The sequence below is a fragment of the Ananas comosus genome, linkage group 6 (genome assembly GCF_001540865.1).
Source record: "Ananas comosus cultivar F153 linkage group 6, ASM154086v1, whole genome shotgun sequence".
NCBI classification, from domain to species: domain Eukaryota; kingdom Viridiplantae; phylum Streptophyta; class Magnoliopsida; order Poales; family Bromeliaceae; genus Ananas; species Ananas comosus.
Window position 1 is genome coordinate 7,549,429 of NC_033626.1, and position 14,662 is coordinate 7,564,090.

General features: G+C 34.3%; 1 protein-coding gene across 6 annotated transcripts in view; it reads right to left on the bottom strand.

The window, feature by feature from the left end:
* The window catches only part of LOC109711713 (alpha-aminoadipic semialdehyde synthase), a 35,081-nt gene continuing 22,160 nt past the window's right edge, over positions 1,742-14,662 (bottom strand). For 5 of the 6 annotated variants that reach the window (XM_020234888.1, XM_020234891.1, XM_020234892.1 and 2 more), the window contains 17 exons: positions 13,955-14,126; positions 12,894-12,990; positions 12,598-12,761; positions 11,908-11,962; positions 11,620-11,760; positions 10,541-10,858; positions 8,407-8,487; positions 7,883-7,948; positions 6,922-7,039; positions 6,455-6,584; positions 6,223-6,302; positions 4,550-4,708; positions 4,215-4,470; positions 3,455-3,563; positions 2,600-2,761; positions 2,421-2,490; positions 1,742-2,087 (listed from right to left, as the gene is read on the bottom strand). In XM_020234888.1, coding sequence (XP_020090477.1) covers positions 2,029-2,087; positions 2,421-2,490; positions 2,600-2,761; positions 3,455-3,563; positions 4,215-4,470; positions 4,550-4,708; positions 6,223-6,302; positions 6,455-6,584; positions 6,922-7,039; positions 7,883-7,948; positions 8,407-8,487; positions 10,541-10,858; positions 11,620-11,760; positions 11,908-11,962; positions 12,598-12,761; positions 12,894-12,990; positions 13,955-14,126 — 2,237 coding nt within the window. In that variant the 3' untranslated portion in view covers positions 1,742-2,028. Of the gene's footprint in view, positions 2,088-2,420; positions 2,491-2,599; positions 2,762-3,454; positions 3,564-4,214; positions 4,471-4,549; positions 4,709-6,222; positions 6,303-6,454; positions 6,585-6,921; positions 7,040-7,882; positions 7,949-8,406; positions 8,488-10,540; positions 10,859-11,619; positions 11,761-11,907; positions 11,963-12,597; positions 12,762-12,893; positions 12,991-13,954; positions 14,127-14,662 lie in introns of those variants that run through there. The other variant, XM_020234893.1, reaches the window with a different exon arrangement.

Below are 14,662 nucleotides of genomic sequence, written 5' to 3' on the forward strand. Positions count from 1 at the left end.
ACTAAGTACTACACTACTTAGAAATGAGAATTACAACCTACAAACAGCATACAAACACACTCTCTCTTGTGTGTCATGGTCTTAGCCAACCCCACTATTTATAGGCCCAAAGGTGCCTTTTCAACTCACCCACTACCACATAACTCACCCATTATTACATATATAATGAGCCTACATAATGAGCCCTCATAAATGCCAAAAGCTCAAGAGTCACCCATAACTCCCATGAGTTTCATGACCCTTGAGTTTCCCACAGCGGGTTGGGTTTGGGTCTACTTGCCAACCCGATTCGACCCGTTTTCAACCCGAACTCGCTAAGCAGATTTGGGCCAGAGACCGGGCTGCATAGGAATTTTTCGAAGTCCCTGACACTAGGGTGTGGAACATAAAGACACATGGACATCTAGACAAACTTGAACTAGATAACAAGGGAATGTGTCAGTGAACTTAATGGTTAGCCCTAGAAGTCATGAGAAGTTAAGGTATAACTATGATACAAGTCGTGACCATTTGGAAGTGTCGAAACGAGAGATGTCGATTCCCCTCAACTCCCTACTGCATATAGCTCCATGTTTATTCCCCTCAACCCCCTACTTCACATCGAGAGATGCCGATAACCCTCGAATCCCTACCGTACTTGGAGATGCCGATTTCCTTCGACTTCATGTGCCTACCATTTTAAGAAATACCGATAGCCCTCGACACTCCATAAGGTGTTTAGCAAGAAGTGGAATCAAACCAAAAGATTGGTTAGTGATAAGAAAAGATAGGGACAATCAAGTAGGCCAATGATAGAATAAATTATTGTTGCATATTGTATATATTTGAGGCATAGCAATTGTATTTTTCTTTTCTGCATCACTATTGTAGTAATAGTAGATTCTTTTTTTATTATTTTACTAATACCTTTTTTAGACAGAGTGAGTGTAGAACGTCACTTTCAGAACTATGTATTACGAGGTGAGGCCCAGAATCACAGCAAAGGCATCGCAAGTTAGATTATTCGTGAGTTGGTTTAGGGAGTATTATCTTTTTATATAAACATGAATCATGTAATATTTTGGAAAACCACAGTTGTAAAATCAAGAGACTTATAGCAATAGTTTTAATTTAGAAGTTTAATTACTCATATCATATTATGTAGATATAGATTGGCATATGTTTTCGCTCTGTACGGGTAGGAGAAACCTAACCTTTTCGGCCGATCTGTTGTACGTGACCGAGCGAGTTCATTTGGTAGGACTTGGGGGTAACAAAACTCTAAATGCTAAAGCAAAACGATAAACATAATAATAATATTCGATTAAAGGAAGCTCTCTTACATGATATGATTTAAAGAGTTAATGTACTCATACCATACATACACTGTACAGATTGGCATCTGTCCTTGCTTTCTGCGGATAGAAGAAACATTATCCGTTCGGCGGGTTTGTTGTTTGTGCCCGAGCGAGTTCATTTAGTGGAACTTGGGAGCTACAAAACCCTAAATACTAAACGAACAAGGTAAACGTAATAATAATATTCGATTAAAAGAAGCTGTCTCTTTCATAGTATGATTTAAAGAGTTATCGCACCGTCATCGTATTTACTCCGGCCAACAAAAAAAATGAAGTTTTCCCATCCTCCTCAGGTAGATAATGTAAAATGAGCATAGATTCACACGGTAAAAAGGCTACTGCCTTTTTTCATTATACAGTTTTCTGAGAAACATCCACTCTACGACATAGTTGAATCTGACGAGTAGACAACCTGTAAATTTTTACTTCTTTAAAGCCTTAATCTATGATTGCATTCAACTCATTATTTATCTTATCATTCATGAACATAGATTGAGGGAGAAAGCGAAGATTACATGCAACTTCATACATTTAGCATCCCTGAGCAAAAATTGCTCAGGCTGCATTAGCAAATATTTTTCCTAATAATGGAAAAGTTCACTGATTTATAAAAGGATCCTCCAAATAGCACATGAATTTAGGAATAATAAATTTACAGCATGTCCTGCAGAAAGTCTTAAAAGTGATCCTTTCATGAGGTTTCAACTTTCTCCAATAAAGTTATACCACATGCTTCCAAGATCTCCAAAGCTGTCATGTATTTGAAAATCAATTATATTCAGTCTTACCATAGCATTAAGAAAGGCCCCTAAGATTTTCTTTGAGCAATACTATCGATACACCCCAAAGTGGATTGTACATCTTACACCCGCTCCTTCATAAGGTTATTAATACTCTATCTGTCACACCAATTTTTTTTTATTTTTAAAAACTAATTGAATTTTTATCAACCCTCGGATGCGGGGTGTAAGATCTACACCCCCTTTTTGGGTGTACAAGAAGCATTTTCCATTTTCTTTCTCCTTTCCGTTATGTATTTTATATATATATATATATATGTAAACCCTTCCATTTTGTGCTCACCTGGTATGTAGACTTCAGATTGTAGAGGTCTAACGACACCTCTCTGTTGGATTCTGTTCTGAAGCAAGAGCTGTAAAAAATATATAAATGTTCAAACAGTCATTTCACTTTGTATTTGGTATTAAAAATTGGGTAACAACCTATTGCTATTCTTCCAATTATATAACACTAGGAATTACCTGAGCTCCTACGGCTGCTGGAATTCCAACAGTAAGCGCCATTGCGGTGGTTGTTTTACCATTTTTTGTCCTCCCAAACTCTAGTAGGGTTGCTCGGTGGTTTTCTCTAGGTCCATCATCAGGAAATTCCACCTCCACTTCATGATGCAAGAGCACCATATCCTGCATAACAAGTGGGGTTAAAGTGTGGGTCAATTCAAAAAATATAATGTGAATGCTCTACAGACAGAAGAATATAACGTGAATGCTCTACAGACCTTTTTTTTTAGGACACACTATTAGACTTAGTTAATAAGGAACTATTTGATTCATGAGATACAAACAAACAAAACAAATAACAATAAGAATGAGAAGAAAATGATACAAACATAACCAATAACAAGAAGGATGAGAAGAAAACGATACAAAGTTGAACGTTATAAAATTCCGATCTCTGTGATCTTAAGAAAGAAGATACTTACATTTATTGATCGCATAATATTTTAACAGAACAGTGCAGTTTAAACAACAGAACTAGAACTTTGAACTTCTAAAATTCCTAGTTTAAATTGAAGAACATAATTCATTGATAAAAGAAAACTTGAGACAACAACAATCTGTGATGCTATATGGTTGGATTATTACAAGTTCAACTTGAGACAAAAATGTGCCATCATCAAAAGAAAGTTATTTTTTCTTGTAGTTCAAGTCACATAATAATCTGTTCTCACTATCTGCAACAATCATCAGTCCTAGTGTGCACATTAGCAGATAAGTCGCAATACTGTGAATGATTAAAATAGGAAGATAAGAAGCCTGTTATCTCTGATGGACAAAACTGACAATAGCTTGTACCCAAAAAGAGCAGGAAATTACCTGCTCTTTACTACCATAGGATAACCTCTCTTCCATTTGTAGACACATGACATCAAATGCACTTGAGCATGCTGCTGGAACTTCCACGTCCTCATTAAGTCCCAAGAACCTGCTCACGTAAGATGGCAAGCAAATTGCAAACTCATATTCTAGTTCAAAATAGTAAAAACCAGCACTAATCTATAACAGACAAAAATTAATCGCCTTTACTGTTCTAATCTGTCTTTTGAGAAGGATCAAACTGTGAGCACAGGCCATGATTACGGGATCCATATAGAGGAAGCTTTGGAATTGATATCTTTAGGAAATCCTTTTCGAAGGAAAAGATATTGATGTAACTATGCGTATTTTATCTGTTCTCAGGAGCGAACTACCGGATATGATGATTAAACAGATTTATGAAATACACTACGACAAATAGAAGAGGTTATGTATAAAGGTGTAAGGTACCGGACTTCTAAAATTATGAAGCTACGGTGTCCATTTGGTTGGAGAGCCATTTGAATGGTTCCGGTAAGGTTGCGGTGTAATGTAATATACCGAATTTAAATATAAAAAAAAATAGAAATAAATAAAAAATAGTATGAGATACTATTTTTATTGAATTTAGAGAAGTGAAATATAAATTGGGAATGACCTGTGNGCTGTCCGTTCGGCGTCTGTTCGACGCGCCCGGATCGTACCAAATTGGTAGCGGTCCCGGGGTGTGACAAAAGGACAAGCCCTTAATTAGTAGTTCAAAGAGGCAGCAATCACTAACTTGATGGTTTTGACTGTCCTCACGGCAGTTGCTTTTTCTTTGCAATGCCCAAGCATAATTAACCTTTCAACTAGTTCTTCATCACTCCCAACAGATCCTTTGAAGCTACCAGTGGTTATTGGTGTAGAACTACCGACTTTCAGAATCTCATTTAGGAATTCCTTAAATGTTGGTCTCCTACTTCCTTTAATCAGCGGATGAAGCTCTGTCTCAAAGAAACCAACTCTGGCCATAGTTGCCATTATTTCACTAAAACCTGCAGAGAAAGCGAGTACAACTTAGTAAGTGAATACTTTAGTCATGTAAGGATAAATATATAATATTCTGTAGCATGCCTTCATAGCGAAGGGTAGCCCTAAAGATTGTTGATGCCTCTGCAGAGATCCCATACAAATCCCCATAAGTCAATGAATTCCGATTCGGGAGGCATTCTAAAGCAAAAGCTGGGAGCTCTGGCAAGCGAAATCTTTTTGATGCATCATATAGTTCATTGCCTGCAAAAAAATAGTGGAACCTTTAATCAAATGTTTGACACAAATGAGCGGACTTTTTTATAAACTAACCCTCTAGAATTTTAAAATTTGTGAAATAACTCTCCCAAAATTATATTTGTAAAACTAACCCTCCTTTCGCCACGTAAGCAGAGGCAAAATTTTTGTTATGAAGGCGGTGAATCGTTCACCGCCTTCAGTGTCTTTACTAATTATATTAGTAAAGACGGTAAATGGTTCACCGTCTTACCGTCTTTTGCTTATTTAATATTTTTTCCTATGTCTCATATATAATCTTAACAACCACATAAAACTTATAACAAATCACATATAATTTTAACAACCTAAAAATCGTAATAATCTATCCATACAATCCTAACAATCAAATAAAAATTCTAATAATCCACATATAATCCTAAAAATCTCACTTTTTTCTATCTTCCATCTAACAACCTCACATTTTCCTGTACGTGGATTATATGAAAAATAGGAAAAAGTGAGGTTGTTAGATGAAAAACAGAAAAAAGTGAGGTTGTTAGAATTATGTGGATTATATGGGAAATAGAAAAAAGTGAGGTTGTTAGATGGATAGAAAAAAGTGAGGTTTTAGTATGCGTATTGAAATTTTTATTTGATTGTTAGAATTATATGGATAAATTATTAGGATTTTCAGGTTGTTAAGATTATATGTGATTTCATGATTTGTTGTAATTTTTATGTTAGAATTGTATGGATAGATTATTAGGATTTTCAAGTTGTTAAGATTATATATGATTTGTTATAATTTTTATGTGGTTGTTAAGATTATATATATGATATAGAAAAAATATTAAATAAACAAAAGACGGTGAACTATTCACCGTCTTTGCTAATTATATTAATAAAGAGGGCGGTGAACGATTCACCGCCTTTATAAAAAAAAATTAGTACTGAAGGCGGTGAATCGTTCACCGCCTTTATAAAAAAAATCCCCCTGCACCTACGTGGCAAAAGAAGGGTTAGTTTTACAAATATAATTTTGGAAGGGTCATTTTGCAAATTTTAAAATTCTAGAGGGTTAGTTTATAAAAAAGTCCGAAATGATTGAATGGTTGAAAGTTCTCTATTTGAATATGTGTGCATATTAGAGTATTCACTGCATATGTAGTGGTGAGTAAATTCCTACAGCAGAAAACACTACCAAAAAAAATCAAAAAATATGTATTACATATTTTAAAACCTAGACATTGTCTACAGAAAATAGCATGTAAAATAATTACAGTAACTGCCAACAAACTAGCAACTATCATCCATTTAATTTGTTCAGCAAGAAGAAAATGATAGACTAAAACAACTAAATTCTCTAGAAATATATGGAAACATAAAAGGACTATAAATTATCTCTCTAATGTACCAGAAATATGAGCATATTATAGAGTGGTTGTGTTGTAAGCACAATGCGGCATGCTAAATATATTAGGAGCAAAAGGATACCTTTTTTCATAATAAGTAAAGATGCCACAAGTAAAAAAGCTCACCATCAACACGTACAATCTCCCCTTGGAACTTGTAAATTGCAGAATTTCTCCCCGCCTTGATAGCACCAGCGGGGTTCCAACTAACCGAAAAATAAATAAATAATAAAAATATTTTTATATCAAATTCAATTTCAAAAGAGTGAAAGAGTAACTGGAAAATACTGTAGTACTTTGTCTGCCTTCAAAGAGAACTTAGTAGTGGAAAAGCAGGAAAATGATCTAAGGCTTTTACCTGAATTTATAAGCCAGTGGGTTGTTTGCAGCAGCAGGAGATGGCAGTCCGCCGCAATAAGAAGTAAAGGCTTTTACTTTTCCCCTTCTGCTGTGCGCTTGGTCAATCATTTTCATTGCCATCATGTGGTCTGTACATGAAAAATAAATAAAATCTGGTAAAAAATATTATCCCCTAGCAATATTCTTTGGTCTATCAAGAAGTCATTCTTTAAACGATCTGCACTACACTTCTCCAAGTATTTCTGTAAAGTGTTTCTTGTGCAGCCTCAAGTGCTCAGCCACAATGGTGTACAGAACATAATAACAAAACTTCTCTGAGGTTCGTTGTGCAAAATGTGAGAAAAATATAGAAATATTAGTAGAAAATGTTTTTATCAATATTTAAATATCTGCGCCTATGTATGAGTGCTACTTGAGAGGATGATATATAATCAAAGAAACACAACAGGTACAAGCAAGAGCTACCTATGCCAGGATCAAGGCCCATTTCACAGAGTATCGTCACGCCTGCACTTTTTGCAACTTCATCCAACTTGGACATGGAATCGTCAACATAGCTTGCAGTGACCATGTGCTTTTTGTGCTGGCGGAGAAAAAAGGAGCCGGTTATATCAGCTATTAGTCTATACAGTATTCTTAGTGAAAAATGAGCAATATACACTGAACAGAAACATCTCAAAAAAGATTCCTGGACAAGTAAACAGGCACCAAGCAGTTTTTACCAGAGCAAATAAGTCAGCACAATATGCAGGATCAGACAATTCAAAGTTTATCATATTGGAGATCTAATATATATGAAGACATCTAACCTGGCATTAAATATGAGTTTAAGTCAGTTTAATTAGCGACTTGCTAATAACTGATCAAATACTTGAAAGATTAATATCTTCATTAACATCTCAATTCAAGTAAAAGACAATTTAAGAATATTACCGCTATTTTAGGGCTTTCCGTATTTTATTTTTATTTAAAGTGAAAAGAATTTACTTTTAATTAGCTGTATTTACTCCAGCCTTTTAGGGCAGCTGTGTATTATAGGATCAACGAGTTGGTAAAATACTAAAGTCACTCCACTATACTGGTACACTATGGTTTGCGCTTTGTATGCCAAAACAATCTTAAACAGTCTCCACACAGCTCAAGAGTAGAGCTGGAATCTATCTTATCAATGATAATCTAGCTTGACGCCGCTATCCTAAGAAATCTAGCTCAAGTACAATTTTTCATGATAAGACTATTCTTGATTAGTTTACTAGTCCAACATACTTTTAGACAAGTGTTTAGCTAGTTGATAGGAATAAAGGAGACTGGGCTGCTGGCACCGGAGAATATTGCATGGCCTAAATATTGAAGGGTAGCATGATAGATCATCACTCAGTGCCAGTTTGGACGCAACAAATGCTTACAACCACAGCAGAGAAAGTACCTCTATGCATGCACTTGCAACGGCAACATGAAAACTAGCAGGCAGTAAGCTAATGACGACATCAACCTGCAATAGATTAACATAAATTAAAAGAGAAAAGAACAACAAACTTTTGGAGGCACATGCTAAACTGAAAATAAATGAACAACATGAAAAAAAATAAAAAATAAAATTCCATAGTTTTATAATAAGGCATAAGAAATAATGCTAAAGTTTCGCCCTTCAAGAAACTCAAGAATTTTGGCATATCAAGCATAAATATGCTTGAAAAGGTGTAAGTACATCAACATCTGTGCTTAGCAAGTTGGCATGTCAGAAAATTTTGTTGTAAATAAAACTTTCGTATGATAAGCCTTAATGAAATGGCGACAAAGAGCTCATGCTTGTTTGATACAGTAACCACTTCTATTTTAAAAATAATCGACTATACTTGGGATACTTAAAATCAGTAGATACCCTTTTACTTATATCTAGGGAGATTCACAATGCCCAAGAGAAGCTCAAAAGTGGAGAAAGGGAACTACCTTTGATACATACTCTGAAAGTCTTTCAGAATCCATGACATCAAGCTGAACAGCTGTTGCATCTTTTAGACCCTCAATTGTCTACACATAAAATTAAGGATAAGAAATAACTTACCATCCGGTGGCCAAAATTGTTTCCTAAAGAATGAATATACATCCAGAAGAAAAGCATGCAGTACACAAATGTAGGCAATAACAACATCACAGGAGAAACATACCGTAAAATTGTAAAACTGAATAGTAGTTATCTCGCATTCTAGGGGAAAACATGAAAATTTGTCTAAGCTACTAAAAGCATGCTTGCGGTCTTTCTAATTTGAAATGAATGATGGGCATCAGTATTATAAATTTTCTTCCGAATAATATAAAAATTATAAATTATCTCCTAAATGATATTAACAAGTTAAAATAAAAGAAAATGGTAATAGAACATTAGCAGGATATCAACTGCTAGCAAGTAAGTAAACCTAATTTCCAACAGTATTCATCTCAAAGCGGAGATATAAATAGAGCTTAAAAGATCGGGGGAAAAGAAAAAAAACTTCCTGAAACTTCAATAAAATGTGTAATTCTATCCATTGTAGCATAGCAAAGCGAGACAAGCTAAGAAAACAAATTGATCTGGCAAATATAGTTCTATTCAGCATGTTCTAATGGATAGTAGACTAAGAAATTGATTGCCTTCTATTTAATCATGTCATTCTACAAGACAAAGATTAGATTAGTTAGGTCATGTTTGAATGGCAGAATGCGATGGCAACTTATTCGGTATGAAGATTTTCCTACGTTATTGGAAGGTAGGAGCTTGATTTTTGCTCCTTGAAAAACCTTCGCATTTATGATTTGGTAGGAATAGAATAGCATACATCACTTGTGAAGTGATTTATCTTATTCCCGAAAAATGAGTGGAGCTATTTCATTTGAGACAATTGGACCATATACCTAACTTCAACCAGAAGATCCTCATACTTGGTGGATAACTTAATCTGATATCCAAGCTGGGACTTAGGGCATGGTTGGTTTGTGAGTGGAATGGGAATGGAAAATGGAATTGGATTGCATTGAAATAGGAAATGGAATGATGAATCATCCCAAAATGTTTGCTGCATTATTGTGATGGAAATCAGAATGAACAATTGGGACACTTAGGATTTTGAAAGAGTTTTGATTAAGGAAGAGGAGAATGATGAACAGAGAGAGATTTTTTAAGAGGCTTACTCTGGAATGGGCCAATCCAAAATTCAAAGTCGGATTGAGCCATAAATGGATCAGGTCATTCCCATTCCAGAGTGGAATGGAAATAGGAATCTGAATGCTGTAAAAGAAACAACAACTATGGAATTAGCGTACGTCATTCTAATTCCAAAATCTAAAATAGCTGAACCAAACAAGCCATTAGAGTCTTCAAATCACATTACTTAATGGATTTGTCATATATATAAACTTCCCCAAAATGGTACTTTTTTCTTCTTTTTTTTTCTTTTTTTTTGTCGAAGTTCCTATGACCTAAGAAATGCAATACACCAACAACGCCTATAGTAACTATCTATTACAGTAAGCAACAACCTAAGAAATGCAATGTGCCGCCAACACCACTAGTAATGATCTACAATAATGAGCACATGTCGACTAATAGCATTTTTTGCATATAAATAAAACTTACCATGTGATCTTACATAGTACAACACCAGCACCAGAATTATAGTTGGATGATAATTTTATCCCTTTATATTTCAAACACTTTCACATAAAAAAGAAAAAAGAGAAAAAACAAACGTCGGGACAAAGTAATAGAATTATAGAAAGTCCATAGAAGTTTTGCTATACGCGTTAATAGAAAAACCTGAAATTCTACAGTACTATCACTGAAAAATTTGCCTTGAACAAATTTATGCCAAAGTGACTAGTGGATATTAATAAAAATTTGCACGTAAATAGTTTGCCCAATCTAACAATATTACTAATAATGCAAGAAAATCATCAATATTACAAATCCACTCAATCATATTACCTGTATATTTCATAATATTCTAAATTGAAAGACACTAGTCCTACTTATGATCTGAATTTCTGATAAATAAGTACGTACAGAGGATATCTTCAAGGAAAATTATATTTATTATAGATTAATTACCTCTTCTGCATCCTTTTGATAAAAGGATGCCACAATAACATGGAATCCTCCGACATCACATCCATTGAGACCACCACAATATGAGTTTTCTTTTGATGTTAGAAATTCAGCTGCTGGTCGACAAACTCGGCCAGCGCCAAGAATAAGAACTGCTTGCTCTTTTCTAGGCATGCTATCCTCAGTTGAATAAGCACTAATTTTTCCTATCTTCAGAGATAATTCTCTTTCTTTTCGAATACCTTCTTTAGACCTAGGGTTTGCAAGAGAAGTCAAGGAATCAATTATCTGATCCAGCATAGCGCTGTCATCTGCGCCTACCTGCAAACTCATCAACAGTATCTGTTAGTGCTAACACAAGTGCAACATGCATTAGGAAAACAATGATTCTCATCCAATTCATTTTCCAAAAAAAATGCAAGAGAAAAGTTCGCAATATAGTACTTATAGCCAGCAGCTGGATGGAGTTATTAGTACAATTGCTTGCATTTTAAGCATACCACAAGAAAGAGCAACCTTCAGAAAATTCCTACGGAAATGGAAAGAACATAGATGAAAGAGGAAGAGTTAACATTTGATACCAGACATTTCTATATCTCCAAGTATACATAATCCTATCAGCGAAACATTAACCATATAACCATATTAACATAAATGTTTCGTTTGTAATTGCATTTATTCGTAAATAATTCTATTACATGCTTATTCTTGAAGTATTATCTATCAGCATGTCATAACATGTGTACGCTAATTAACCACAAATCCTACCCACATATGTTCTTACCAAGTGTCTAATTTCATGTAATTTATCAGGGGGTTTCATGCATTGTGTCCATAAATAAAAGCACAAAGTTCTCCACTAACAAAACAAAGTTTGTCAAGTCAAAAGCCATTATTAACAAATTATTAATTTCCAAAAATTAACATAATTGACTAAGAAACACAGTGATGCACTAAATTTGATGACAATCAGCAGAAAATCTCTACTTGTCACATGGATTTTCATATGAAAGGAGAGATATAGATATTGATGTTACTAGAAGTAATTAAATAAATTTTTTCCATCAAAGGAGTTAACTTACTTCGAGTTCTGAAAAGGACATAGCATTTGTATTTTGACCCACTTCACATCTAACTAAACGGAAAGATCCACCGGCAGATTCAATAATATCCAACGCCTCATTTATTAGAAACTGATCAAATAAATGACCACTAAGAGATACCTGCGTGTCAATAGAATTACAGTTAGAAAACTAGGAGCGCTATGGATTAGAACTAAGCATAACGCAAATTGCCAAAGCAACAACCCAACCAGCAATAGATAAAATGAACTATCTATTAGTGCAACAAAAACCGAAAAAAGCTCTAACCAGTGTATTGTACTTCTTGCCAGATAAACCATTTGTAAGAATTGGTAATGAATCCCTGCATATTGGCAAGAAATTACTACAGTAAGCAGAAACTTCAGACCAGAAAAAAGGAACTAAAAGCAAGCATTCATCAATTTGAGAATCAAGAAACTTTTAATTTTGCTAGACATCCTTAGAACATTGCCAACATAATTTTCATAGAAGCATATAAAGCACAACACCATGTGTTATTCAGAAAAAAAAAAACAAATAGCTCCAAAGATAGTTTTCATTCAAACGAAAGTGGAACAGATGGCCAGGGAGAATAATAGAAAAAAAAAAAAAAAAAAATTGTCATGACATAATATTGCCAACGAAAGAAAGCCCCAATATCTCCAATCATATGTGACTTTGGTCTTTTTTCTATAATTTCAAAATAATCATATGCATACATATTTCTTTAATTGCTCATTATACATCAAAAGTCCCACTATTTCTTGGAATGATAATTATACATCCAAAAGTCCCACTAATCAACCTTGTTATAGATGAAACTACAAGGAGAATTAACCATGTAATAACCATTGCTGATGTGTTATACTTGGCAATGAAGAAAACAATAGCATAGAAGGCTAATCCGAAAGTCCATTTGATTCAAGCATCCAAGGAAGATTAGGGCAAAAATTTGAAGGACAAAAATTTGAAGCTTACATTAAAGATTTCCTCATTCGGGGAATGTATTCATACAAAGAGGTAAGTGCTCCACGATGAGCTATGCATGCTTTTCTCAAGTGAGAAGAAAGTTCTTTTATGTCCTTAGCTGAAGCCAAGCTGCCAATAAATTGAGATAAGATATCTCCAAAATGTTGAGAAGCCTTCACAAAAATTTAACAAATGAAAACAGTCAAACGTATGTTCAGATGAAAAAGTAGACTCAACTAAATTCTCGTGATATACTAGCAGTTTCATGGACGAAAGGGCTACATATTTCAATTGGTATGTCTTACCTCTCTAGAAAACTCTGTTGGAAGTATGTCAACAGCTAAACAGATAACACCATCACCCTCCATATCATCATGGTATGAATCCTTAAAGGGGTCATACCTATCAATCCAAATAAATCAGGTCAAGTTGAATATCTCTAATTTGATTAAAACTTTAGAGAGAATAAGACACTTAAAATAAAACTCAAGTTCTATTAGACAAAATTTTCATATAGAAATCCCCTTGAATATACTGCAATTTATACTGTCTGCCTGGTAAATGATAGCCTACATTTATTTTCTCAATCCCTTATCACTTAGACTTCTAACAGTAACCCCTTCTGTTGCATTTTGCACCCACGGACTTAGAACATTTTAAAATATTATAGAAAAATGAAAATGGGTTATATTGGGTATTTCATATCACATAACAATATTTTACCGAAGTTCTTGATAAAAACAGGAGATTTAGTAGTGATTGTCTGAAAATTGAGGGGTTTAACTATAGGATTTGTTTGCTATTGTTGCAGTTTTTTAGTTTTATAAATAACAGTTTTATGTAAAATTGAGGGGTTTAACTATAGGACTTGTTTGCTATTGTTGCAGTTTTTTAGTTTTATAAATAACAGTTTTATGTAATAGCATGTGCTGATAGATGGTCTTCTCTACTCTTGTCATCTCAGAGTAACTTGCGACACAACCTACCCAACATTGTCGAAACGTGTCTTCTTCAAAAAGCATACAAGTGAAAAAAAAAATTAGTTTCTACTAATTTTCAGTTTTTTTGTTGCCAAACAAAGCCCTTGACTCTATGGACTGCAAGCACTCCAGCATCCATTTACACACTCTATTACATGGAATTTTTTATTAAAAAAAGAAAAAAATATCAACACCATAGGTTTTTATGTTTTTCCTAGCAGGGCCAAAGTGCAATCACAATACTGTAAGAGGATGGGTATGTATTTTAGGCATCAACAAAACAAGATAAAGATAATTCCAAAGATACAATTTTAAAGTAATCTAGCAATGATTTGAATGCATTTGCTACTTGAATGTGCACAAAAATCAAGGATTCTATATACCACCTGAAGAAAGGCTTTTCTATAGATGTGGAGTTGTTGACAAATTCCAGTGAACCACCAATATCACAAGTTATATCAGAAACTCCAACAAGAGGGCATCCGTTCTTCATTAGTTCTTGTAACTGCTTAGTGCTCAGTAACCGAGGAAATCTTTTCTCCCAATACATACAATTCACTATACAAAGACCAAGATTGTGAGTGGCTAAGGAATGACCGAGTCTTACAATTTTATCATACTTTTGTAAGTAGTGATAGAATGATTAATAAAAAGAGAAAAAGTGTCAACACAAAGAAATCGGTCCCTTAAGAGCAAGTTATCATGCTGAAAGTACAACATATGGCCTAGATTGAAAAAACTAGTGGCTTTTATTTACTGCCTTCCTTAAAAGGCAAATGGCAAGATCTGTAATGTGAAACTCTTACAGGAAATGAATATTTTGACAAATTTGTCTTAGTAGAGTGTGGAAGGACCACCATAGGCCAGAGAAACCAATGGTTGCCATACCGAAAGCATACTTCCATGGGAAATACGAGAGATTTATGTTTCCACATATAGCAAATAAGAAAAACATTCTCAAAGTTTAGGCCAAAATATCATTAGAAAGTATTTCTATTTATTTACTTACAAGAAGAAATAGGAGAACATAGAAAATCAAGAAAGAAAAAAAATAAACAGAGGAAAACATAAAAAGAAGGAAAAGGAATGGCAGC